The sequence below is a fragment of the Phaethon aethereus genome (assembly GCF_964289735.1).
Source record: "Phaethon aethereus genome assembly, chromosome: 2".
In the NCBI taxonomy this organism is placed as follows: domain Eukaryota; kingdom Metazoa; phylum Chordata; class Aves; order Phaethontiformes; family Phaethontidae; genus Phaethon; species Phaethon aethereus.
In genome coordinates this window covers 80223553-80251008 of record NC_138582.1, presented here as the reverse complement: position 1 = coordinate 80251008, position 27456 = coordinate 80223553, and the positions used below count along the sequence as shown (strand labels likewise).

General features: G+C 39.0%; 1 protein-coding gene across 1 annotated transcript in view; it reads right to left on the bottom strand.

Moving 5' to 3' along the window:
• Positions 1-27456, bottom strand: part of ADCY2 (adenylate cyclase 2) — a gene marked incomplete at its 3' end in the record, with an annotated part of 224900 nt that overhangs the window by 68705 nt on the left and 128739 nt on the right. Inside the window, exons 5-11 of the mRNA XM_081996352.1 lie at positions 12889-13037; positions 11582-11693; positions 10392-10519; positions 3075-3233; positions 2582-2714; positions 2076-2252; positions 708-751 (exon numbers count right to left, since the gene is read on the bottom strand). Coding sequence (XP_081852478.1) covers positions 708-751; positions 2076-2252; positions 2582-2714; positions 3075-3233; positions 10392-10519; positions 11582-11693; positions 12889-13037 — 902 coding nt within the window. The remainder of the gene's footprint in view (positions 1-707; positions 752-2075; positions 2253-2581; positions 2715-3074; positions 3234-10391; positions 10520-11581; positions 11694-12888; positions 13038-27456) is intronic.

Below are 27456 nucleotides of genomic sequence, written 5' to 3'. Positions count from 1 at the left end.
TTTTTAAACCAATGTCATTCTTTTCTTGATTTAGAAATGTTGTCTATTTTAAGGAAGTGAACAGTTCAACCCTGTTTCCATTTCTCACCATCTTGCCCTAGTCATTAAAACACCAAGCAGGAGAATGAAAACTTAAAGCTATTGTGATGTTGCAAGCATTTTGTGGAGCAGGAGCACTACAGGAAGACCACAAGATACCTTTTGAATGTCTACTACTGCAAACATACTACAGACTTTGAAATAATAAAACATATGCAAATACAATGCAATTAACAACATGTATAAAGTGTCTCTTTTAGTATGGATTATTAGCTGTTGTAACACAAATTATTAACAGACCCTTCCATCTTCCCTTTTCTTATCCCTCTGTGCCTCCTCTCAATTTTCCTGCTTATCATTTTCTCCCCATTGACAGAGTAATTGGGTTGTTAGGAGAAACGAATAGTAGCCCATCGACACAGTTATACTAATTCAGAATAATATTATTTGTTAGCAGGAAGTGTATTCGCAATTCATAAGTAACATGTCTGCCAAATACATTTCCATAGCCCTTCTCCAGGTAAGATTTATCAGCTGAAAAACTAGTTTGGGTGCAAAATGACCCTCAATATTTGAAAGCATGCCTTATATACATACAAATGCATATGAATGTATATGTATTTATATGGACTTTATAAAAATAAGTTATTTTTTTAAAATTAGTTTACCTTTCTCTGCAACGCTGAAAATGATATTGCCCCATGGGAACATCCTAAAAAACATAAGAAAATACCTATGAACTATAATAGAGTTTGACAACATCAAGTTGCTTTAAAAATAGTGTTGAAAACAGGGTCTAGTAAGGAGAAAATTTTCCAATACAGATACTTTCAGCATTAGATTAAAACTGTCTAAAAGAAAAATCCAGCCAAGAGTGAAGATGGATTGAGCTGGAGACAAACTGATGTCTCATTATAATACAACAGTCTGAATCCAAGAATGTTTTGCTTTGCTAGGAAGTCACTGCTTCAAAGTCACTACTGTTTTCATGTAGCCCAAACTCCTGCCAGCTTCAGCAAAAAACAATGCTAAGTGTTTTTGAAAAAAACAGACTTGAGTGGCCAAATATAGGCAATGGTCATTGTTTTGTATTGAAAAGCAACAGCAGCCATCACAGACACATTTATTTCGTGATTAATAGTGATGGCTGGGTACTTTCTGTAATGAAAACGTCACAATCCACATTCTGATACACTGTATTTATTGAACAAGATGGGTTAGGTGGCTCAATCCCATGCCCATGTTCTCATATGTAACAGGAACAAAACCGAATACCAATGCTAAAAAGAGTTAGAACTCACATTTATGTTTGCACTTTTTAACAGTGTAAGATAATGCAATGTACAAGCTGTGGACTGACAGCGTCTTACTGACAGCAGTAAAATAGTGTTAGCAAAATTAAAAAGAAATCTTCTGTTCACTGTAAGAGACGCAACATTGCATTACAGAGCTGTGAAACTCAGGCCATCAGCCATAGCTGGTTAGTGCACCTTCAAGAGGTAAATGTTACAGTGAGCACAGATTTGGTTCCCAGAGAACTCTTCTAATAAAGTCCACTCCAGGTACCAAAGGGATATGCTAACTTCACAGCCTTTGCTCCAGGTTTGGCCATGTTCCAAATGGAGAATGTGACTAAACAGCCAACATATCTCAGGGAACGTCTCTGTATCAAAAGTGTTCCTTCCCAAAGTTGTTGCACTCTGGCTTTATGTACAAAATGTCTTTCCACAAGGTGAGCAGCAGCCACTCTGCATGCTGTGACTGGGGCTCAAGCTCAGAGGGTCAAATTGTGTATTTTACTAGGTACGTTGGACTCCTTATAATTCAGAGATACACTTACAGCAAGACATGGCTCCTTAGGGTCTAATCCAAAGCTCATATGCCAATGGAAAAGCTCCCATCAGCTTCACTGGGTTTATGCCCTGTACAAAAGTGTGTATCTTTTTCTATCAGAAATAACCAGGAATTTAGCAGTGACCACCTTTTTCCTTTCAAATATTGTTAAATTGTATGAAATGACATAAGTAGGCCCCTACTGTTGTGCTAATCTTGCCGTTTTCAGTGGTCATGCTGTCCCTGTGGTGCAAGTGTGCAAATGGCTTGGCGGCTCCCCAAGATTCCAGGTACCGGGTCATGCGGACAGAAGCTCTCATTTTGGCTCCATCAAGAGTATGTCGAGGTCTAATGTGGTGCTGAGGGCTTCGCTTCTCTCCCTGGTTGACAGAGAATAAAAGGTGATATCAGCCTTGGTGTTCATTACCTTTTGAAGCAGTAATGCATCATCTGGTACCACATATCTGCATGCCTAGGAACTTAAAGATGGAGAGATGCTAAGAATCTGCAATTCTTAATTATATTGCGGGGAAATATCAGAGACTTATTTCTGAAGAGCAGGAAAGATTTGCAATGCAAACATCAGGTATTTGTAGGCATCAGTAATAGCTCTGATCAATATCTTATGGTAGTGAATTATTCAATAAAGAGATTAGTGGTCCTGCTCAAAAACAACTATGACTGGCCACAAAATAAAAGTACTACTAACCTTAGGATTGATTACAAAGTAAGTCTTAACATTATGCTCTTTCAGATATGGGTCCCTCACATCTCCATCCCCATCTTCCACTTTGTAAGCTCCATTCAAATGTGCCAAGGTGACTGAGGTGATGTGAACACGGCTGAAATTATATTTTAAAACAATGACAGAATCACAAATACCAATCAAAAGCATAATTTGAACCTGATCAACCTTTTTTACTAGCTTTTGGATATACTTTTTACATGCTCACTTCAGTTACAGTCCCTCTGATCTCATTTTTAGATGTTCTAATGGGCATAAATCTAAAGATTTCCATCCACAAAAAAGTACTCCTTGAATCACAGGAAATACCGAGTGCCCTTTTTTTTTCCCCTAAAGACAGCACTAAGAATTAGTTCAGGCTTCTCCGTGAAGGCTCATGGCTGAAGACATGGTACCTATGCATTTGTCCATGATACAAAAGTCCATGTGTCCAACGGTTAAGAGAGAAACCTCTTACCCTGGGACTCCTCCAGCTTCCATGTGATTTGCCAGAGTAACATCATGAGACCACACATCGTACTGCCACTTCTGCAGCCCAATAACGCCGCAAAGCACATTCCCCGAGTGCACTCCTACACGCATATTAATGTCAACTCCAGTTGCGTCTCTCACTTTCCTGTAGTTGAGAAGAAAACCTGTGTCAATACACATAATAGGACCTTTTCTTTCTTTGAATTTACAGTCAAATTAGCAGTTTCAACAGTGATAACATTCATTTCTTTTTAGCATTGCCTCCATTCTTTTTATGCTAGGATTATTTTTATTTATTACCTTTCCTATTATCTATATTTGCAACTATTTGTAGTAAATATTAATTCTCAAGTCCATGTTTGAAGTCCCTTCTTTAATACTCATCTGAAATTATTTGGGAGGGCTGAACTAAATAGTAGAAATGTTCGGTCTCTCGTTCTACAGGCAGCTTTTGGAGTTCATAACTACTGTTATGCGCCCTACTATCTGAAAACCCTAATATCTAGGTTAGAGACCTTCTTATATCTGTCATATCTGAGAGGAAGGATGAAAAACACAGCACCTCAGCATATTCTACAGGCTGGTGGCTCATACACTTTTTGGGTATATGGGCTCAGTGCCATTCAGGCTGTGGAGAAGATAGGCTCAACAGCCTTCCACATGCTTGGTGAACGCTGTACCCACTAGATCATTATACAAAGAATGAGAGGCCACCCTCACTGTCCAGACCACATCTAAACCTTTGACCTTTCCAGTGACTTTAGACAGAGTTGACGTATCGGTTCACCCCAACCCAAATCTCAGAGGAGCCCTACATGTAAGACAGGCATTCTTTCCGGAAGAAGCTCTTCTCAAATCACAGGTAGGTGACTAAAGTCAAACCACCAGAACATTTTCAGACATACGTCATATGGGTACCTAACTACATATGTAAAGAGTTACAAAATTAAATCAGATGTCTGCAGGCTTATACAGTTCTTAGAAACGGTAAGATCGTAACTTAACTGGATTCATGTATTTAAGCCCTCAACTTATGTGGACCAAAACCTAATCAGTAATAAGGAACATGTACATACATGTATCTTGGAGGAATTCAGGGTGTTCATGGAAGGAACTACTATAGAATAAAAACCCCAAATGGCTTCTGTATATGAGTCAGGTTCATAGTTCTAGCAACATCTTCAGTCTCAGTGATGAGAATCATCAGCTCTGTACCTTCTGAATTACAGAACTGGCCTATTTCTCTTCTTTTTTTTGAAAGGGAACACAGAACGTAACAGTCTTAATTTGATACAGTAAAACCTACATTTAAGCAGTAGTTATCAAGTGTTCTTTTTCTGGGAAATTAAAATAACAGAGGCATGACGGAAAATATTTTATTAAACTGTGTTTTGAAGTTATTAAAGAGAAGAGAAGTTTTTTAATTCCTTCAGTCTCTATCAAAGTGCTTATTGGTATCTCTTTTCACTTTGCCATTTTACACTGCTCTTGTATAGCTGACACACTTGAAAACGAACTGCTTGTAAATGATCTTTGTAAGCAGTCAGCAAATGACAAACACCACTTTGCTCTGCACAAGGAATATGACACAAGCTTAACACTTTGGGGAAAAAAAAGTGTTTTACAAAACTGGGCAAAGTGGAAGAGGAACATTTATCCTCTAGGAGTGCTTGTCAAAAGGCTGCCCTGCCATACTCTGCAGAGTAAGCCATAAAGTCTGCTTTATAATAAGCTCTCAGGAGTTAAGGAGGGCACGTAGAATATGTTCCAGAACTGAATTGTCTCTTTTGTCTCACAAATTACAGAAACCACAGATGACTTTAAATTAGAAGTGTTACTCTGGAACAAATTAGGGTTTACTACTTCTTCTCTCCTGTGCTCCCTGAACAATTGTGATGACGATGCAGGCACTGAATGCATGTAAGAACGTAGTCTATCACATCCCCATAGGACACTTGCCTTACCTACACAAGTATATCTGAAACTTTCCACTATTATTTAATTTTCTGCTCCCACAGTCTCTCTGGCTTTCCTCAGCACACCACAGCCTGCGTGCCCATTGCAGCTGGGCAGTCAAAATACTCATCAAGACTGGATTTTTCCTATTGCAGCCTGAATTTGAGTCTGTAAGGATTCTATGTTTTTCACAGGCATGGTTAGCTTGCAGGTAGTTGTAGCAACTTTACTCCACACCAGCAAGAGCTCAGGTCATTAGGAAAGCATCTACTCTGTTTACCTGAGCTTTATTCATTAGTAATTCTGGACTAATGTATCTAAGACTCACCTAGTTCTGTCTTACACACTTTAACACATTCAGTGAGCCTTGAGCATTTAGACCCCTGCAAACTGACAGCTTTAAAAGCAGTTCTCTTTTGGATCAGATGTGCAGGGAAGAAATCATACCTACAAAAAATTATCCTATTTTGTATTGTATTGTCATCGTTTAACCCCAGCAGGCAACTAGGTACCACACAGCCGCTCGCTTATTCCCCTACCCTGGTGGGATGGGGGAGCGAATCAGAAGAGTACAAGTGAGAAAACTTGGGGGGTGAGATAAAGATAGCGGCAAAAGCTGCACACACAAGCAAAGCAAAACAAGGAATTCATTCATCACTCCCCGTGGGCAGGCAGGTGTTCAGCCGTCTCCAGGGAAGCAGGGCTCCATCATGCGTAACGGTTATTTGGGAAGCCAGACGCCGTAACTCCAAACATCCCTCCACCCCTTCCTGCTTCTTCCCCCAGCTTTATATGCTGAGCATGACACCATATGGTAGGGAATGTCTCTTTGGTCAGCTGGAGTCAGCTGTCCTGGCTGAGCCCTCTCCCAGCTTCTTGTGCACCCTCAGCCTGCTCGCTGGTGGGGTGGGGTGAGAGGCAGAAAAGGCCTTGGCTCTGTGTAAGCACTGCTCAGCAATAACAAAACATCCCTGTGTTATCAACACTGTTTCCAGCACAAATCCAAAACACAGCCCCATACTAGCTACTATGAAGAAGATAACTTTATCCCAGCCAAAACCAGAACAACCAGGTTTCAAATTGGTACAACCAGCTCATCCAACAGTTTCTTTCACTTTCCTCTGAAATGGAACTCATTTCACGCTACCAAATCAATGACAGCCTTTGAGAATGTGTGGCTGAGAAATATGTAAATTAGGAAGTCAGGAGACAGACAAGGGGATGGAGTTTGGGCTGCAGCATATCTATTCATACACAAAAACATTTTGTGACTTATCAGATAAGCTCTAGCCTTAAAGCACCCAGTTAAGGTGGCCAACTCTCAACATCACAGGCAGCACTGACATCTATGGCTTAATAAAGTGAGTATCCCACTCCTGGGCAGGCAGGCTGCAAACTATAAGAAACACTGGATTTGTTCCAACATAGAGCAGAGAAGCAAAGCAATTAATCAATGGGACTACTAACATGTTTAAATGGAAACAATCCGTAGAATAGTGAGGCTGAATTGCTCAAAATGGAGCTACACATCATTAGGAAACAAGACTGAGTAAGGCTTTGAACTACAGATGACCTGGCAATTCGGTAGTATTCCTCCTTTTTGCTTCGCAGAGAACTGGAATTGAAACCATATTCAGGTGGTAAACTCTACACAGAACTGTTAATCTAAAAAATAAATTGCTTTATTTTATTAACTTATGCACTGAGGGGTCAGTTTGCACCTCAGTGACTGAATATAACAAAAACTCATATCTGACAAAAAAGATATTTTAGAGTGAGTCAAACATATACTGAGTGACACACTTCCAACAGCAAGAGTATTACTACTTCTAGTTTTACAGGCCACAGAAATGTTTCAGTAGGTGCTTCCACACAAAGATGCAGCAATCACACAACAAAATAGGGAGCTGATTAATAATCAGTAATTTTTATTCACCTGCAGGCTGTAACACTTGATATAATAATTTGAAAGCATTTGAAAACACGGGGTACAGGTTCTTCACTTCTTACAGAGATGTAAACAGGCTGTGATAATCATGCATCTGTCTACAGGAGCGTTGTGGATTCTGAATACAGTAATAAAGTCAGATCAGAATGTGCTATACAACTAAAAGATAATTTTCTAGTCTTATAAGACTGCTCTTACCAAGGAGGACCTTATCATCCAGCATTAACAAAGAACATACTTGGTAGCAGCTTGAACAGAAAGTTATTTCAAAGAAAACTCGGAAGTTCTGAAGTGTGAGGAACTGACAGATTGCTCTCTCAGCTCAAGCAAAGCATCACATTGTGATGTGTAAAATTGTACTTTTAGTTCTTCGTGAAGTGCAATTTATGGCTTGAGCTTAGCATTGTTTTTTCACCAGCCTGTAACCTTCTACACTTTTTTCTCTTAAGTAAAAAACCAACAGGTTCACCACAAACTCTGTCCAAATGCTTTTAACTCACATTTATCACAAAGCACACAGATCTTTTGAAATGTAAACCAGAAAGCTCTCAGTTTCACTGAAAGGCTGGGGGAAAAACAACAACATTTTTAAGCCAACCAAGGGGCAAGGAGTCAGAACTTAGGGACAGACACTCTTTTACCTACTGCTCTACTGAAGGGATGTTAGCTTTAGTTACTAATATGCTAGAGAAGCAATTGGTTTAATTATAATAATGTTCTAGTATATCTAAGTGAAAAAGAGAAAGCACCCAGTGAAAGCACCTGAGGAAACAACCAAATCTGTAGATTTTAATGCTTGGCAAGGAGAAGTACTCCAAGCACCATTTAAAAAAAAAAAAAAAGATTTATTTGGACACAATGTAAGGTACAACCATATCTGGATGAAGAAAAAAACGTTTTAGAAAATGCAGCAACCTGAATCCAGTACTGAAGTTAGTTTTACAAAAGATGCCTAAAGCAAGGAGATCAATATCCTAGTTTCCACAAATGTTACAACTTTTCCATGAATACCTTAAAAGGAAAAGAACCAAATTTGCATTAATCAACCTAACCATACAGTAATTACCTGGGATGGAATCACAAGACGAAAGCTGAAACCCTCTCGTGACTACAATTACACATATATGAGGGTAGTATTTAAGGATTAGAGGAATCACTTTTGTATGCCTGTTCAGTTAATCATTGAGACAACACTGTTGAACATAACTCTCCATTTAATGATGAGGTGCACAGCACACATATACCTCACTAGGATGAGGTAATTTCTTACTTTGCTACCTGGACAGTGGTAAATGTGATTTGTGCAAAACCATCAAAACTGGAACTGAAATTTACAAAAGAGCATAACAAGTTTTAAAACCAAAGTCCAATTGTTTAAAAAAACAAATTGCACAGATGACTACCAAATATCCAGACCTCCACATGACATATATTTTTGTGAAGTGTAGTTCAGCTAGATATACTAGTCAAAGTAATATATACTTTATACTTTAGTCAAAGGAAACAGCTTTTCTACAGAAAAGATATTTGTGCCACTAACAATAACTGCTATAAGTAAACATTTGCAGTATTCTAACTCCTAAAAGCTAAAAAGAACTTCAGGTATGAACAATTAATTATCTGACTGTGGTTTCAAAAAAAAAAAAGAGGTGGAAGGGTTTTTAATTGTCCTTTCCTCGCAAAATGTTTTCTAAATAAGCTAACAGAATCAGACCCTTGCTTAACAAATAAACTATAATAAACTACAAAGTTTCTGAATGGGCAGGTTTAAGACCCTTCAGCATGATATGCAGACGTTTAAGATCCTTCAGCCTGACATGCAGACATCCAAACTAGATTTAAGTACCCGCATACTGGAATGTGTCCAGCTTCAGTGGCAGAGTTCATTGAGGGCAGGTGGCTTACAACAGAGTTATTTCTGCTCTGCACTGAGAGTTCAGATAGCAGTCAGGTGAAGAGATGAGGGGGAGTAAAGCTGCCCTTTCCTTTGAAGTCCCATCGTTTTCAGAACTGCTACAACAGTTGCCTATAATCGGTTGCCAGTCTAGTCTTCAGTAATAAGCTAGAAGATGCCTTCCAGTATGCCCGTAGCTGTATCCTCAGATGAATTAGAAGTGTTAACCCATCAGATACAACTGTATTTCTTTTTCCTCTTTTGCAATCATATCAAGCCTTCTGTTATTACCTGAGTTACTTGAAATAAGTTACAATTGCTATTTCAAAAGCAATCACATTAGGATTCTCACATACCTGTTCTGTTTTCTGTTTCAAAGACAGAACAAGCACAATGATTCTGGGAAAGAAATAAAGGACAAATACAGTAACCCACAAATCCAAAATTCTGCGAAAGCACAGAATTCTCAGTAGTGCCTTAATGTGTTAACTGACAAGACTTCTTTTAGGTGAAAGTCCTCACCTAAAAAATTAATTACAGAAAAGTTGAAACTAAACCTGAGGTCTCATAAGACAGGCATATTTAAATGCTTATTTAACAGCATGGGAAGTAGGCGCCTCAGCCCAGGAATCTGTAAGGTATTAGAAATGTCCTTGGTAGACATGCTCAGTATCACTCCACAGGCTCAGGGCTTGACACATCTTAATTGTGGAGGCGCAACTGCTCCTGACCACTACTGAATACCAAACTCAGAGCCAGGAGCTCTGACCTTTCACAGAGCTATTTGACTAACAGGTGGGTGGCAGCATCAGGACTATGCAAAAAGCTTCCAAGTCCTAAGTGATGTCTATTGGGATATTTATAATCTTGTAATCACAGAACAGTGGAGGTCAGAAGGGACATCTGAAGATCGTCTAGTACAACTCCTGCTCAAAACAGAGTCAGCTAGAGCAGGTTGCTTAGGGCCATACCAGATTGATTTTTAGTATCTCCAAGGCTGGAAACTCCACAGCCTCCCTGGGCAACCTGTGCCAGTGCTCAGTTATCCTTACAGTGAAAAAAGTGTTTTCTGATGTTCAGAGGGAACCTCCTGCGTTTCAGTTTGTGACCATCATCTCTTGTCTTGTCAGTGGACACCATCGAAGTGCCTGGCTCCATATTCTCTGCACTCCCCCTTCAGGTACTTAAATACATTGATGAGATTTTCCCCTCCTCAGCTTTCTCTTCTCCAGGTTGAACAGTCCCAGCTCTCCCAGCCTTTCCTCATATGATCAGTGGTCCAGGCCCTTAACCAGGCCCTGCATCGTATAGTAACGAGATAGCCTGGTGCAACCCACCATCTTAGAACATTTCTTTGCTGAGGCTGAGATCAAGATTACCACGCTGGACCTTGTAGTGAAATGCACCAACTACTGCAAGTCTGAATGTTTTAACCAGCAGCACAGCTACAGATAGAAAAGAGACAGAATTTTTATTGTGTATTTAACAAAAAGCTCAGCACTTACTTAATGGCTTCACACATGTCCAGTCCCATTTTCACACAATTCTTGGCATGATTTTGAAGAGATATAGGTAGTCCAGAAACACAGTAATAGCAGTCGCCTAGGATTTTAATTCTCATACATTCATTTTCCTGAAGGAAAAAGTAAAGTGAGTTGGTCACTTTCAACTTGAATTACATAAATGAAGGGTTACTCTTACTGTTTGATTAACAAAATCATTCTACTTAAGCTGGTTTCAGTAGAGAGAGATTTGGCTTGCTAAAAGAGAAGTGCTGTCAGAGAGTTTTGTACAGATGATTCCTCCATCTGTTATGGTCCTTAATGGGCAAAACCAAGAAGTAAGTACACTGCAAAACATACATCTGCAGTGTTGTTCACACCCTGGATTAAAGAACTGAGCCAAAGTACCATGCACTCAATCTAAATAAAGTCTTTTTGTTTCAAATATGAAACCAAAAGACCCAGCCTTCTATATTTACATCTTTGAAGATGTACTTTGCAATGTTTCCTGAAGTTACCAATCATAATCCTATTTCTATCTTTTTTACTCTAAGGCAATATAAAGATTTTTTTTTTTTACCCAATGCTGGAAAGTAGTTTTTGAACTAATAAAAAACAAAGAAAATTTTTATCTGTTTTAGTGTTTCTGATTTCACCTTCAAACACAGCATGGTTTGATGTAATTCTTATAAAAATGACACCCAAATAAACAGAAGAAAAATCTTCTGATTGTATGTGAATCTTTTCTTGAGTAATCAAGAGGCTGCAGTCAGTAATTAAAATTACTTCAATCAATATTGTCTCTCTTGTCCTTCAGTCTCTTAAATGCTTTTTCAGAGATCAGAAAAATGACTGTATCAGTTTTTTATCTTGAGTTTCTTAATCCTTGTTATTGTAAAAAATCTATTTAAAGAGCGAGCTGTTTATCTGCCATCAAGCTTTATCAGGCTCCATGAGCTGTCTCTATCAGTCCTACTAGAGAGAGCTATCTTGGGTTTCACAGATTGCCTCACTGGCAGAAACACACTGTTGCACTCAGACCAGAGCCAGATTTTTTTCTTCACACATTTCAAGTCTAATTTTCCTGCCAAAGTCTCAGAAATGCTGCCTGAAGGTAGAAGAGTCCCCAAGAAGAAGAAATATTTTAGAGATGACTTATTTAAACTAACAGTAGCAACCCAGTAGAAACCCACCTTTGCAATCTGATCAAACTTGCCAAACAGCTCATTGAGCATGTGCACCAGTTCCCCTGGTGAGCAGTCACTGGCCAGGCGAGTGAATCCCACGATATCAGCATACAAGATGCTACAATAGAAATGAACAGAAATTTGGTCACAGTTTCCTTCTGCAGAACTCAGATTTATCAATCAAGAGCAAAACCGGGAAGTAGGCATTCGGGACTTCACAGTGGTATGCCCGTAAACAAAACAGCAACTGCTAGATGTAGAGCAATAAATATAACTACATCTATAGGTAAACCTACATTTACCTTTATAGGTGTTACACTTATAGTTAATATATACCTATATTTACCTTTATAGGTATTACCTTCACAGGTATTACGTTTATAGGTATACCTATATTTGTAGATATTTATAGGCATTCTATACCTATGTTGCCATAGTGTATTCAAAAAATAAAAATATTTTTCCCGCTCACAAATTGGCAATATAAAAATGGCAAGTATTTCAATAAACATGTTTATTATTACAAATTGTTTAACAACTTTTTATCATTGTAGACATTTTCCATCTAGATTTACCTGTCAGTGATATGTAGGTATACGCTTTGTTCACTTGATAGTCAGACTATTAAATTCAGGCTTGATTGCGACGATATTCAAGCCATAGACTGTGTTTCTATTCACCAAGAAAACTTGACCGATTCATAGAATCAGGCTAAGGAAAAATTATTTGTGCTTGCAAGTGAAAATGAACTTCATCAAAAGTCCTGCGATACTTGCTTTAAAAAGGAAATTTCTAAGAATGTAATTCCAATTAACTTGTCCAATCAAAAAAACAGGCAAAACAACTTGTAAAGATAAAAGAATATTTGAAATAAATGGCAAATTATTTTTCTAACTTCTAGAAATTTATATTTAATAAATAATTTGATTTGTCAGCAGAATATTTTAGTTCAGGTACTGTGTAAAATAAACATGTGATACAGCTGCCTCTATTTACATTATATAAAACCTGAGCAATTTCTCCAGTTAAGACAACTACAAATTCAGAATAATATTACTGACTCGAATTACAATTTTGACTAGTATACATGAAAGCCTGTTGATGCGAGGCTTTTTCTAAACAACTCCTTTGTATTATCACCTTTGTTGCTGTTCTGGAACATAGAACTGTTAGCATTTGATCAAATTAACAGATAATAAATACTAAGTTGTTGAAAAATATATTAAAAAAATTATTTTCTTAATTGTTCTCTTAACACATTCTTTTCAAAATTTTTCTGAATATTGTTGATACATTTTATTACAGTACAATACCTTACATTGGTGTGCCTTTTGACATACAAATTGTGGAAGTTGTTGGTGTTTTCCAGCTGGCCTGCCTTCGGACCTTGTAATCTCTGAATGATCTCTGCTTTCATTTCCATGGCAATGTGAGCAGGCAGTAAAGAAAGTAGAAGACGCTCCTAAAAATTAAAATTAAATGTCCACAATTTCTTTAAGGAGACTGGAATTAGCATAGAAGCAATGTCGTGCAAGGCATACACTATCACCGATACCCTAGAATGTTTCAATGAGGCTTGCACTGGCCTGGTATGGTCTCCAAAATTAATCAGTTCCCTGAAGAACTTGACAGAGATATATACACATTGCCAAGTAATATCTAATCTCTTCAAGGTTTTGTGTATATTAGAAAAACCTTAAGCTAAACTTAACATCTGAAGAAGTTATGTACAATAAACTATTCAGTATCTGAGTAGGATGCAGGAAATACAAATTAGCAAATAAAGCACAAGCTGCAAGGACTGTTCAGAGGACTTCAGGGAAATACATTCCAATTCAGCAAGAGTAGGCTGAATAATTTTTTTTGAAGTATTTTAAATATTTAGTCATAGTTTTAGCAGTTGTTAGACTGAAAATGAAAAGACAAAATCAGGACTCAGAACACATTGAAAATGTTGGACTTCTGCAGACTATTCTGATACGTACTCTCGCCTTTAATATGGCATTTGACAAACTAAAGGTTTCTGAAAGTATTAACAGAAAAGGAAATTGAATATTTAAAAAAAAAACCCTGAAGTATTTTTTCTTATCTCTTATTGGTATTACACTCATGGTCTTCTCCTTGTGAAGCTCTCTTACATCTTACATTTTAATTTTGCCCATTTTACCTGTGATAGCTTTTCATTGAGTTCCTACTTCTCTGAAAAACTGTATTAACAAGGGAATAGCTAGAACTCTGCAAAAAAACCTCCTGCTGCTTTCATCATACTTCACCTCAAAACTAAACAGGATTTTCCCATCTTCTTGTAGGAAGAGCAGAGAGGCTAATTCTGGCTAAGCACAAAAAAGAGAACCCTGAACCAGTGAGGAGGGGGAAGGTAGCTGTAAAAGCCCATGGTGGAGTCAGAGAGAGCATCAGCTATGCCAGAAAAGACAAAGACCACAAAATGTGCATGGTCTGCAGGTGTTACTCAGAGTGATGCATTCTCTTTGGTTCACAACGTGTACTTTTGCAGAGTTTGCAGTTCTATTCATGAAGACACCAGAAGAAGCGTAACCATTAATCCAATGCTCTGCCTGGGATAATTGCTCCTGTTCAGGTCTAACGACCTTGAGTACAGCATGGCAATAACAGGGCTACAGCCTCTCTGGTATTTGCAGCTACCTTGGCTATCTATCTCTGTCACATACAATGAAGACTTCCCATTCCTTACAGCATTTGTGTACCTGCAAGCATAGCATTAACTTGTATGAGGCCCTGTGAAACTGATCCTGCACACACTTTGTAAAAAAACCTCTGTTTCAGTGAATCAAGACAGAATCTTGCTTTATTGCTAAGGAATATTGTGAATATTAAACTAATAATTTACTTTTTTTTTTTCCACTTTTTCATTTTGTAGAGGACAGCAGGAGAGACGGGGTATTTCCCCTTCTTTTTCTCTCCAGGCCAGACCACTATTCTGTTCTGCTTAAATGTCCTGTTGAAGCTGTTCACCATGCCAGAACTTCCCTCCAAAGAATGTTCTCCTTCCTCCATTTCCACTATACAAAAGAGAAGGTTACAACCAGAGGTGCCTTTAGAAAACTGCAACTGGTTTTGTGGAAGTGGAAAGCACATAAAAGTGGAAGCATACTGCAAAACATCCTACCATGCCCAGCTACACCTAAATGCTTCAGCCACAAAAACATTGTTCCCTCTCTTCCTGCTAAAAGATCCTAAGAAATGCAAAGAATTTAAGAACACCTCTTCCTTCATGCTTTGTCATCTCTGGTGGCTAAAAAGACCATAGTAGAAGGATCAAAACCAATTACTAATCAGATTGTATCGCCTGATGTTGTGCGCTGAAATTTCTGCAGACTGGAACAGTGTGAGGAACATAGCAAATCAAGACTGCTGCTTATGATGGCTTTTTATTTGATAATACATTCTGTAATATTCTCTCAAAAAGATGGAAAGTCTACACAACAAAACCTAGATGAACTGACATACAAGACACTGACTTTGAGACAAAATATTTGTCTATTTGAGGTAGGCAGAAGCCACTCTCAGAGCTACGGTCTGTAAGAAAAAAAAGCCAAAGTAATTGTGAATGCACGTCAAGATGCAGCATTTAGAAGTCTTCAGACTGAAAATAACATACATGCTTCTGGTGAAAGAGAAACTGCTGTGCTATGGCGATAATGAAAATCCCCTCACAAAAGTCTTTCCCTGAAATATTACCAACATGACCTCATGGCCACCGCATGCGATTCATGCACACAAGACTATTTCCTGACCACCCATGTTCTAGGGGGCTATGCTTTCCCCTCACCACTCAAGTAATTTGTAGCTGAGATCTCTAACCCCTAGGGCTAAAAGACAGAGCACACAATCCATACTGAATACAACATTATAATGTCTTTCAATACCGTAGGGTTGAGTACTCCTTTCTTCTCTGAACAAGTCCATCTCATCCCAGTAGATGGCTAGCAAGTAGTCATCCTCCCTGGATTGTCTGAGGATTTTCAGTGGTATCTGTCAAATTGTTATTTGAGTTCCTCTTTTCTCAAACTCTCACATCCAAGTTGATTTCCTTGTCAGAATTTTCCCTGAATTATACAGATGACTTTAACAGTCATTCCCAGTTACTCATCACTCCCCTAAAGCTTGATAAAATCTAGATTTTGTTTAGCTAGAGTAAGTTAGCATATCTCAGTTAAAGACCATAGCACTGTGTCAGTTTTTGCGAGGTGGCAACTGCATTTGCAGTTATCTTGCACAATGGAGGTCATGCTGTTACCACGCAGTAAGCAAGCAAAATATCCTCAAATGCTTGGTACAGTACATTTTAAATGCATATTTCACAAATCAAATTCTTCTTGGCCTGAGGCAATGATGCTTTGTTTATTTGCTGATTCCTGTTTTGTTATGTAAACTACAAATTCCGATTCACTCATTTGTACAAGACTACATGACTATCAACTCTTTATCGAAGCATAATAATTCTAAGAATGTATAGATTTAAAGCCCCAAAAATCTTCCATTTAGTCTGATCTCTTGAACAATGTAGACAATAGAATGCCGTCATGGAGAGAAACAAAGGTATTCTGATAGGGATCACTACATTAAAATTAGCTTAGTGCTTTACTCTCAATGGAGAGAAATTGTCCTTCAAGGCAATTCAAAGAATCTAATACTGAATTCCTGTGGGGAGCAAGTATCTCTCCCCTCCCCGTCTATGGAGGGAACTGCACGTCCAAATTTTGATCTTATGGGAAGAAATGTCCATCTTCATTGTTAGGCTTCTGATGTTGAAGAAGTCTGCAGAAAAACTACATATATGTAGACCAATAAAGGATTATAGGGATATTTTTGTCCTTATCATCCCATATAAGGATATATTTGTCCCTTACAATGTCATTTAGGGCACCGAATATTAAATTCCACTTTTCTGTGGTTGCGTTTTGTTTTCAGATTCCTGTGGCATATGTCTAATCATCTATTTAGCAAGTTTGACAAACCAGGTCAATAAGTCAGCAGTAAGAGCTCTAGAAGTAATAGCCTCCATATGCATCCAGCTTCACAACAAATTTTACAAATAAACATGGCTAAAATAAAATTTTCAGCTGCCTTTGAAATGTAGCAAGAAATAGCCTACAAGAAAGGAATCTTGTGATTCTAGATCACACGATGAATCAGCCATGGGGCTGACAGAGATAGAGATGGTGGTCAACAGGGTACTTGTCTGGCAAATTATGGTACTGTTTACCCATATCTCATGCACATTCTCTCAAATACACCTACTAGGATAAACAGTTGTAAATAGTTTTTTTCTTAGAGATACCTTGGACTCCTAAGTAGAAGGGAAAATGGTTTTTAAAAATTAGGCACTATTATCCCTTTAGATTTTGCCTATGTTAGTAACCTCCACCAAACTTATTACTTGTACTGAGACTGATAAATTGCATTTTACTCATATAGACCAAGAAAGGTATTCAATCTTGATTACAGAGGGACATCACAAGATGGAGAATTCATCAACTCCTTAGCTGTTGGTTCTAGTGGTTAACCAGCTGAACTGTTAAAAACTGTTAAAAAATACTGTGTTCTGTATTTCTTACTTTGAAGCCTTGGTCCTGTTTTATCTTTCTCAGCTCAGGATTAATGTCCACACTCTTTTCCCTGTAAAGTTAAACACCGATCACATGATAACTTAATTTTCTTTTTGATCAGGTAAACAGACTTTGCTCCATAAATCTCCTGCTCCTAAGCATTTTCTACACTCTCTTCTCTGAACCCTCAACAACCTTCAAACATTTTTTGAAAGTTCATTTGACACAAATCCTAACATTGTGCCCCAGTAAACAGAGACATTCACACACGTACCCTCCATACCCTCACTCCCCTCAATATGTCCATGACTTACACTGTGCAACTTTCCACTGTAACATTTCTGGAGTTCTCTGTCTGCTATGGCTCAAAAATATTTTTCAAAGTTGCAGCCTTCCAGTTTTCTAGCTATGACCCATACTCTTTGCTTTTAGCACTATGAGTTTCCAGACAGTTATTATAAAATGTCTTGATGAATATAGTTTATGAAGTTTTTCATATTATGGTATTTACTATCAGATCAATATTTGGCTTTTCTGCAAAAATGATTGGCTGTGATTGTCTTCACGTACCTCTTAGATCATTAATAAAAATAACATAATAGCAAAAAGGATGAGAGCTGGTTCTTGCAGAACATGACACACACGTCAATTCATTGAACATCTCCACTGACAATTTCCAGTTACCCCACTCAAAATCCATTAGACTATGCTCTTTTGATGGGGAGCAGTGTCAGTATTTTTAATCAGGATGTCCAGCATCATTGCATCAAACATCTTGCTGAAATCTACTGCTTTTGGGAAGTTACTTAAACCAAACCCATTGCCCATTAAAAACTGAAAAACATTTTCATATGATTCTATTTCCTACAAAGTTGTTGAGTACCTCTCTCTATTTCTTTCCAAATACAAAAGCATCATAGCAGCATCTTTTATTTCATACTGATTTTTTATTCTCTTCCTACCTAGTGGCAGTCCCTTCCTTTGTTAGGAAGGCTTTTTTCCTGGAATACTTCCAAAACTCTGTCACCGACCTTGACAAAAACCGGCAAGGATTTTTCCTAACATCTAGAAGTCTGCTGCATATCACAACTTTTGTCATATTGAACCATTTTTTTAATATCTCTAATTGCTGCTTTTGCTTTCAGTCATGGCTAGTACAGGCTTTACGCCACAGCTGACATCTTTTCTGATGACAGAATTATGAACTCTCATCTGTTCATTAACAGCCTCCTAAAGGGCTCCCCGTCGCTAGCAACATTCATCTACGCTTTTTTTTTTTTCCCCTTTGTGGAAAATTAGTTTCTTCAAATCCCCAAGCACAGCACTGTACGATTTTTATCTTCATGATCCTGCAGGTGAAATTTCAAGGCTGGCAATGCCAAGGAGCCAATGTCAAAACCAGAAAATCAATACACACGAGCGGAATGAGAGCACCATCCTCTCGGTCCTCACTGCTTCACCCCCTCGTGACGACGTTTTGCAGAAGGCAAGCTGCAGGTGTCGGGGAGCTGCTCCAGTGAGAGAGGGAGCCCCGAGCAGGGACTGCCAGTGGGGCAGGACCCAGCCCCACGGCCAGGCGAGCAGGGCAGGCCCAGGGCGGCCGCCAAGGGCGCAGGTCACCAGCCCAGACCATGGTCATGCAACATGTCCACCCTGCGGTGCCAGGACTGGGCCGGGGTGGGGGTGAGGCCCAGGGAGGCCCGGCAAGTCAGTCTCAGGTCAGGGGCTGGGGCCGGGGCCGGGCCAAAGGGCCCGTGGCCAGGCATGGCGGTGGTTTCACGGGAGCTGTAGCTGAGGCCAGGCCGAGCGGCAGAGCTGCAGATGAAAAGCAGCTCCCAGCGGAGGGGCCGGGCAGGGATCTGCCCCCGCAGCGCTGCCCGGGAGCCCCTGCCCGGGGGAGAGGGGCCGCCCTCCCCGCGCTGGCCCCGAGCTCCAGCCAAGTCTCCAGGAGGCAGCGAGGTGTCTTCGAGTCACCTTGCCATGGCAAGAGATCCGCAGCATGACTTGCTCACTTAGCAAGAATGGTACAACCGATCCAGGCTTCCGACAGAAATACACGTATTAGTTTTCAGGCTAAATTCTGCACCCTTAGTGTGCCCAGCTCGTTTGCTGCCACAACTCTGTGAATGTACAGTTAACATCTAGCCAGCCACCTTCATCTCCAAGTAACATTAAAGCTACCTGAAAGCACCGCTTCACTGCAACAGTTTCAGTGTATGTGTCTGAAAGCTCATTTAAATGCACAGGCTCACCGCGTATTTGGCAAAGACAAATTCCTTCAAGGAACTTCGGGGATGCTTAGTGTTTATGCATAGATTATAGTTTGCATATGCAGGCTGTCTATGACTAATTTTGCAAATGAAGTTCACTACACCTTCAGAATACGTGCCTACTTTGCAGCTGTTCAAGAGACAAGTCATCAAAGAGCAAAACAATAGAGTAAAAACAGAACGTAACGACACACACAGCCAGAGGTGCTTAATTAATTGACACAATTTCAAGGTTTGTTTCTGCCTGATCCTGTTAAGTCTTGCTTTAAGTTTTACATATCTCAAGATCATCCCTGAATAGACAGAAGCGCATTTTGCAAAGATTCTGTCTGATGAGATTAACATGGTTATTACTATATCAGCCTTTAATAATGATGAAGTATTACAATGCTGGCATTTGCTCAATACAATTCTTCTATACAATAAACCCTTTAACTGAAGTACATCTAATTTCACATTTTGATGAGAAGACTTTTATGCTATTTTTTGCACCAGAACTTAACAAAACCGTATGCAGCTCTCTCTTCAGGTCTTTTCCTTCTTCCAAACCATCCATGGGACATGTCAGGGAAGAAATTCGACGGTAGTGCTTGAAATGTATCTAAGCAGACCTTTTCCTAAAGACAGAGGTTTCCTGTTCAGCTGCCCAGAGTCAAACCTTGTGGTTGAAAGCACCAAATTCAAAGCAAAATCAAAAGCATTTCTAAGTGCACAGGATTGCACTTAAGTTAGAGGATCATGTCTGAAGCACATTGATAGCATAGCTTCTCCATGCTCTTCTAGTTAGAGTGAAACTGATTGCTTTTACCTCAGACTTTTGACTGCTGAAGTTTTAGCCATCTGCTTACAGAATACCAACTAAATATGCAGGAATGGATTCCTTTTGGTATTTCACTGGTGTTGAAAAAACAAACAAACAAAAAACCAAACAAATAAATAAAATATTTCCAATATTTTATCAGATACCATACCGACACCACACATTTGTGTGATCAAATGTTAGTCACCACACAGAAGAAGGATCAAAACCAAGGATCAGTCATCCAACTACACCTGTCAGGAGCTCATAAACACTTGAAAGTGGGTCAGAGAGAGTGGTCAGAAACAGGGTCAGACAGCAATAAAAATTAATCAAAACTCTCAATCTTTGCATTAGATTAGTCAAGAGTAGGGGCAGATAACCATCGGTTTGGCCTATACAACAGCCTACTGAAATGGAAGGAGACATTTATTCAAGCAGAAGCTTATTTAAGAAATTTATTTCATGCATATGTAAATGAAACGTGAACCTACAGTTAGGATCTGTCCTACTTCTTGTGAAACAGCGATGATAAATTTTATTGACGCAAGCGGTATATTTTAACACCTTTTTTCTGAGCAGCAGTGTCACCATACATTCAACAGCTCGCTTCCTAGCCTTGAAGACAGAGGAAGCTGACTCACCCTAGGTAGAAATCAAAGAACACGCAGATGTCTGGAGAGTATATACTGTTTACTGCATTCATAAAGCAGACCTTTTGTTTCCTTACAATTGTCTAATTAAAAGAGAACAAGAATGATTTGCATTATATCTCCATCTCGGGAATTAAAAGTTTCTTTTTTGCTTATTCACAGAATACAGTATCTTGTAGAAGTCTCCCAATTGCTCTTCAATGATTATATTCACTAGCTACTAAATATATAAAGTTTTAAATAAAAAACTTTGCTCCCACTGAAAAATAAGCAAGAAAAACAGAGTTTTGAAAACCAATTCTCTTTATTTTGAGGAACCTGATCAAGAAAAAAACCCAGTAAGTTACTCTATGGCAGTTACATGCTAAACTATTCATGAACACTTATTACTAGACCTAACCACAAAATGAAATTTAGCATAAATCATAGCAAAGGTTAAAGCTTTGAAAATTATCTTGGTTTTATTTTCTAAAACTCCTAAATAGCATTTTCCATGTTACTGTGTGTACGATTTCTGAAGTGTTTTCTATGGTAGGTTCCAGAGGTATTTAGGCATATAAGGATGCAGAGAGAAACTCAGGCTGAGCTAGTAAATACCAGACCTTCAAGTGCCTTAGGGAAAGCACCTAGGGAAAGCAGATCCTAACAGGACAGGCACTAAGACTCTGTGTGCAACACACAGAGAAAATCAGAATGCTAAAAATGTGACTGGGAAAAATTAGAGCTGAGTAGGAAGTGCACAGAAAAGGGTGTTGCTTACGATTCCATACTCAGCCACCAGGTGCTTAGCTCCAGGGTGCAAGGAGGCATCTTTATTTGCTTGGGACTCTGTTGTGGGCAAAACACTCTAGAGTCAGGGAATTTAAATTGAATTAATTCATTGCAAACAGAATCAAACCTATCATTGCTGATTGCAGTTTGGAAAAAAAAAAAGAAAGAAAACAAACACTGAGACAAACACTTAGACAACCATCTACTCTCCATACTTCCCGGTCCCAATTTTCCTTATTTTTGCTGTGGATTATACTCAGTCCATCAAAATTCCTGTGATGAGGTGATAGGCAGTGAAGGAAGCTGACGTGGTGTCTGTGATGGTTTCTTTCTGCCACTGTGTGCTTAACCACTTCTGCTACTCTATGCTTAATGGTTCCTGCTGCCTTTTTCCTCAGTGTCTCTGCTCCAGCCTGGGACTTGGATGGGCTGCAGTGCCCTCGGGTGTGTCCCTGCTCCAGCACGGATTGTCCACGGGCCACAGCCGCTCAAGGGTGTAGGTACCCTCTTTTGATGCAGAGGGTGCAGCTTGTCTCCAGCCTCCAGCAGCTGCCTGTTTCCTTCTGAACATGGGCAGGGGCACCACAGGCCTATGATTAGGTAATGTTTGGGTGCTCAGTGGCTAAGTTTTCGTACACAGAGCTGTTTTTCCCATGGTTGTAGGCCGGAGGCAGCTTTGACTGGCACATGGTGACTTACACAGCTCACCACTGCAGCCTCCTGCGACCTGCAGCCGCTAACACAGGCTCAGTACAGTGCTGCAGAAACAGGGTGTCAGCTCCAGAAGTTTTCATGTTTTAACAGGAGATCCAGGGGTTAGACGATGTGCTCCGTGAGCGACCCATGTTCAGAACAGTCCTCTGCCAAAAGAGACCTCCTCTTCCTTCCTATCCCCAAGGAAAAATGCTTATCAGTGTATAACAAGTTATTTTGGAGGTAGAGCCCTAGCAGTCTTTCTTTTCAGGTGAAGCTAATCCACTCCAAAATGAAACGATTTAGCAATCACTGAAGCATGTACTAGATTTCCTGTCTCCGCAGTGCTCCAGCTGAATTCCCTAATCCCCAGGCTCCTGCACAAGGGCTACTGCACTCCCTCTTTCTCTCTTATGGGAGGCACAATCCAGTGGAGACATTTGGCAAATGTCCTTCAACACAGGGACAGCTGGGTCCCGGTTTGTCCTCTTGTGGGATTAGGTCCAGACTAACAGCTATCTAAAAGCCTCAGATGTTGAGGGGTTTTAAATGGGTCTAATTCTTACCAATTCCACATTTTATTCCCATTTTTTTGGTATCCTGGTTTATACACTGATGCCAGCACATTTGTACATGTGAATATGAATTAAATACACTGTAAAAACACATACGAAAGCTGCAGCTGATTGATTCTGGCAGTGTTATTTCTAGTGGCAAATATGACATGGATGAATTAAATCCATTCCACGATTACTGCACTTAAATAACTTCCAAGCTTTTGAGAAATTTCAAAATGGTTTGTGATTCTTTACCTTACCTATCAAAAATCCTTTTTGATACTTTCTAGCATACATCATCAATATACTCCATGCCTTTATTTAATTTGATTAATTTTGAAACTCCACATTTTAAACATCTATCATCTGACCTATCCATCAGAAAAACATGCTGACAATGAGGATCATGTTGCTGTTCAAAGAGATAAAATTAAAGGAAACCAGAAGGTAATTTTGAAGACATACCCTCTTCTGAGTATATAATAATAACTGATATAATTTACCATGTAATTCACAAGACCATAATTTATTATTTATCACTGAAACCTCAGCAATACATGCACATAATGGTGACTATTTAGCATACATGAACCATAATTCCTGGAAAGGAAGGCAGATCTTAAAATTTACATCTTTAGTATAACAGGATGGTTATTTGGCTCCTGTTCCAGTCCTCTTGGTGAAAATTTTACTGCTTAAAAATTCTTTCTGCACGATATTAGCAAAGGATACAGAATATGTACTTCTTTTTCACACTAGCATTGCTGTTCCCACCATTTACACTACATAATTTTGAAGAAAATGGCAAAAAAATAAGACTTCTTTATGTTTTCAGCCACTATAAAATACACTTTTGGATTTTTATTAGCACACTATTGTTATTAATAAGCCAAAAGGAGCTAATTTCCTTTTGAATCCTGATTTGGTAAAGCTTCCAAGGCACACCTTAAAATGGTTGTCCTCCCCATGACATCCTCACAGCTGTATTCAGCAGCACTTGCATTGCGACATCCAGCACAGCTTAGCAACATGCAAATGCTAAGTCCTGCCAAGAATCCACAGAACATGCTAAATACACCGTCATGCTCTGATGAATCAGGGCCTTCCTACAGAAAAGTACCCTATATATTTGCTTTGGGTCATTGCAGAACTTGGTTGGTTGCAGTTTACAATCATCTCAGTTGTTTTTTGTTTTTTGTTTTTTTCCAAGGGGTGTGACTAGAAGTGAAGAAAGGAAAACCAAATGTTACCCTTCAAATGCTGCACTCTGAGTCAAGTGGATCCATCTAAACAAGAGCCACTGAGAGGTGCAGCAGAAGGAACCTTTCAGAAGACAGGATGGAGCAGGCAGGGAGAGGGCATGAAGCAGCGGGCTATTACTCTGCTGCCGTGCAACTGACTTCTGCAGAGTAGACTGTCAACCAAGCATGAAGGTGACGGGAAGATTTTCTAGAGACCCAGAAGGGACTTGCTGAGGTTGTTTCAAGGCTTGAAGCTACTGGAAGCTGTTGAACTAGAAGGGCTTTCTAGAAGGCTGGAGGAAACTCAGCCCTGCAAGGACTCAGTAAGGGATTAATTTTCAAGTCTTGGTATTTCCTCTGTTTCATCAGCAATTCTGAGCCTTCCTTGGTTGAAGAGTTAACTTATTCTAAAGAAGTTAGCTGTGCTATAAATAAAACTCAATTTTTTTAAGACTGGCAGCCATTCTACCCAAGGACCTATGAGAATCATGCTCCATCATACCAAGTGTTGTATCTCTCAGTGATACAGCAAGGTTAATCCTTTGCAGATACGCCTACTCCTGTACGGATTGCAGCACATGCAATGAGCAAATTCTATAAATTATTTGGGGGCAAAAGGTTGTTTCATATTTGGGTGAGCCAAGAGAAACTTTCATTGCAAAAGCTCATCCCTTAGCTCGTAACACCTGCTGTTCAAAGAATGACACTGCACGTACACAAGGCAATTCTTATTTAATGTTTGACAGATAAAAGTCAGCATCTTATCTGTCTGGTATGATTATCAGTTCCTCTGCTATTCTCCTATGTCCTCTTCCCTGTGTAGTCTCCAAAGCAGCCTGGTGCTTTGGTGTGAGACCGTATGCTGAAATACCGACAGCTGTTTCAGTGCCACTGGTCCATCTTTCTTTGGCAAAGCTACAGCTCTTCCAGCAGGGCAAAATTTGTTGGATTCAGGACAGTAATAGCCACCCAGACCAGATGCCTCGCGTCTTCCAGCACTATTTCTTCAAAGTTTTTCTCTCAACACTAAGGGTGTGACATTTTGATAACAACTTCCTCTGCTGGGTTCAGTTAACTTTCTCCATCTACGGGTTCACATTTGTGTTCTTCAGATGCTTGTTTCTAACAGCTAACAGCAGCACATTGAAAGGACGTCCCCAGATGTACTTTTTCCATCCAAGTGGTACAGAAATCCAACACTGTATGCAATATGGTATTTTCATGTTTCTGCTTCCCGTGCAGAAGGGAATAAACAGAAAGGAACAAAACATGTCCCAGAGGAACTGGAAAACCAGCAATAAAACATGCTTGTTCAGTGTGATACAGGAGACACAAAGGAAAAATGGCTGCGCCAGCTAGCCAGATTTAGAATACCTTCAAATGCCTAAATCTGATGGTTTTGATTTTTTTTTTTTTTTTTTAATGGTCAACTAGAAAGCATGGGGCTACACCAGAAGCAGGAGCCCAAGCTACACTGCAAGATGTAGCTGTAAACATAGTTGTTATTTTCAAATACTAGCCAGAAACTTTTTTATAAAGAAGCAAGGAAGATGCCTTCTGTTAATTTTACAGTAACAATTGGTCCTACCCTCAATATTCATGTTATTTCATAAACAAATATATATGTCTACAGTAAAGCGAGGGAAAAAAAAAACGAAACAGCAAACCCGCACCTTATGAATTCCAGTAAAATTACTTTCAGTATTCTGTTCATCTTCTAGAAACATACATAAACTACCATCTGTATACTTGCATACTCAGGCTTTATTTTATACATGAATAGAGATCTAAAAATATCTTACAGAACAAATCAAATTTATTTACAGATTTACTTTTGGTAGCATAAAGCTCGCTGTAAAAGCTGACAGATCTCCACGCTATGGTGTACTATGCAACACTAAAGCACTTTGATGAGTAACACTCTGGCAGACTCGTGGAACATGCTCCAACAACAAATTACTGTTATGGTTGATAAGCAACTTTCACTCAAATCTTTACTTTTTGGAGCAATGCAGAAAGCTACTTTAAAAATAATCTGAGCATAAAAAAAATTAAAGGGATATGGGAGAGATTAAAAAAAAAACATTAAAAAAATTCTCAATAGGGAGAACTAATCAAATAAAAAATATTTGATCATGCAAAGACATTTATCCTGTCCCATGACCACTTACTTACTTCAAGACTCTTTTGTGAGGGATCTTGCCATCCAGAAATTCAGGCACCCTATATCAAGTGGATCATTCTCACCCACAGGATCACTGAAACCTTCACAGAATTCTTAGTTTTTTCTCTACAAAAGCTGTCTTGACTCTTCTTCCGAACATTACCCTCACTCAAATGTGCATTGATCTTATATTCTACTTCCACTAATATGCCCAGACCAGACACTGGGTTTCTAAGTCTGTCTGGTCTCCCCTGGAGCTCTGCCAAAATTGGCATCACAGTTGCCTCCCTCCTATCCTGCAGTATCAGCACAACTCTTGCTGAGAGACTCCACACAACAGGTAGCAGCAGCATTTCAGCTGTTTAATTCTTGAGTTCCTTTAGATTTCTCAGCTGAATACACATAGATGAGGATTAATACTGCTCATTTTATTTAGTCTATCTATTCCTTGACCTCTCCTCCTCACACCTCACCTTGAGATAAATGCTGTAATGAGTCTTCCATAAATGTGGGAAACTCCTTTCTTCCACAATGAATGCAGAAGTATAAAAAAAAATTATTTACTAGATTTACTATGGGGAATCACATGGCATAGCTCCTGAATATGAACTTACACTGAAAAACACAAATCAGTTAATTTCTGCACAGTTAAAAAAAATACTTCCTGCTTCTTTCTAACTATTGTTAAACTTACAGTAATATTTTTCCTTTCAATGTTAATTTGCCAAAAAGATTTTTTTTAATTTTTCAAATTTTTCAGTATCTCCTTTCATTTGAGCAAAATTTCAGATGCTCTTGCAGTTCTATAGAATTACTCTATTACCAATTTGCATTCATGATAACAAGCTATTAAATATTACAAATGGATTATATTTAATGCCTTTCTATTCCTTTCTTTTTTCCTTTTTTTTTTTAATTTTTCTTTTTCTTGTGATTGAGAACAACTAGCTGCTCTAGAATCAATTTAATTAACACTTTGCTTTCCATGGTGGAGGGAAAGTAGCTTTCTTATCATCAATTCTTAACATTTTAATATACTTCCAAGAAGACAAAGCAGGCAAGCTACAAAACACTGCCTAGTTTTAAAAACTTTTACTATTTCTTTTTATATGCACTTACATTCTGTATCAACAGGCAGTTGA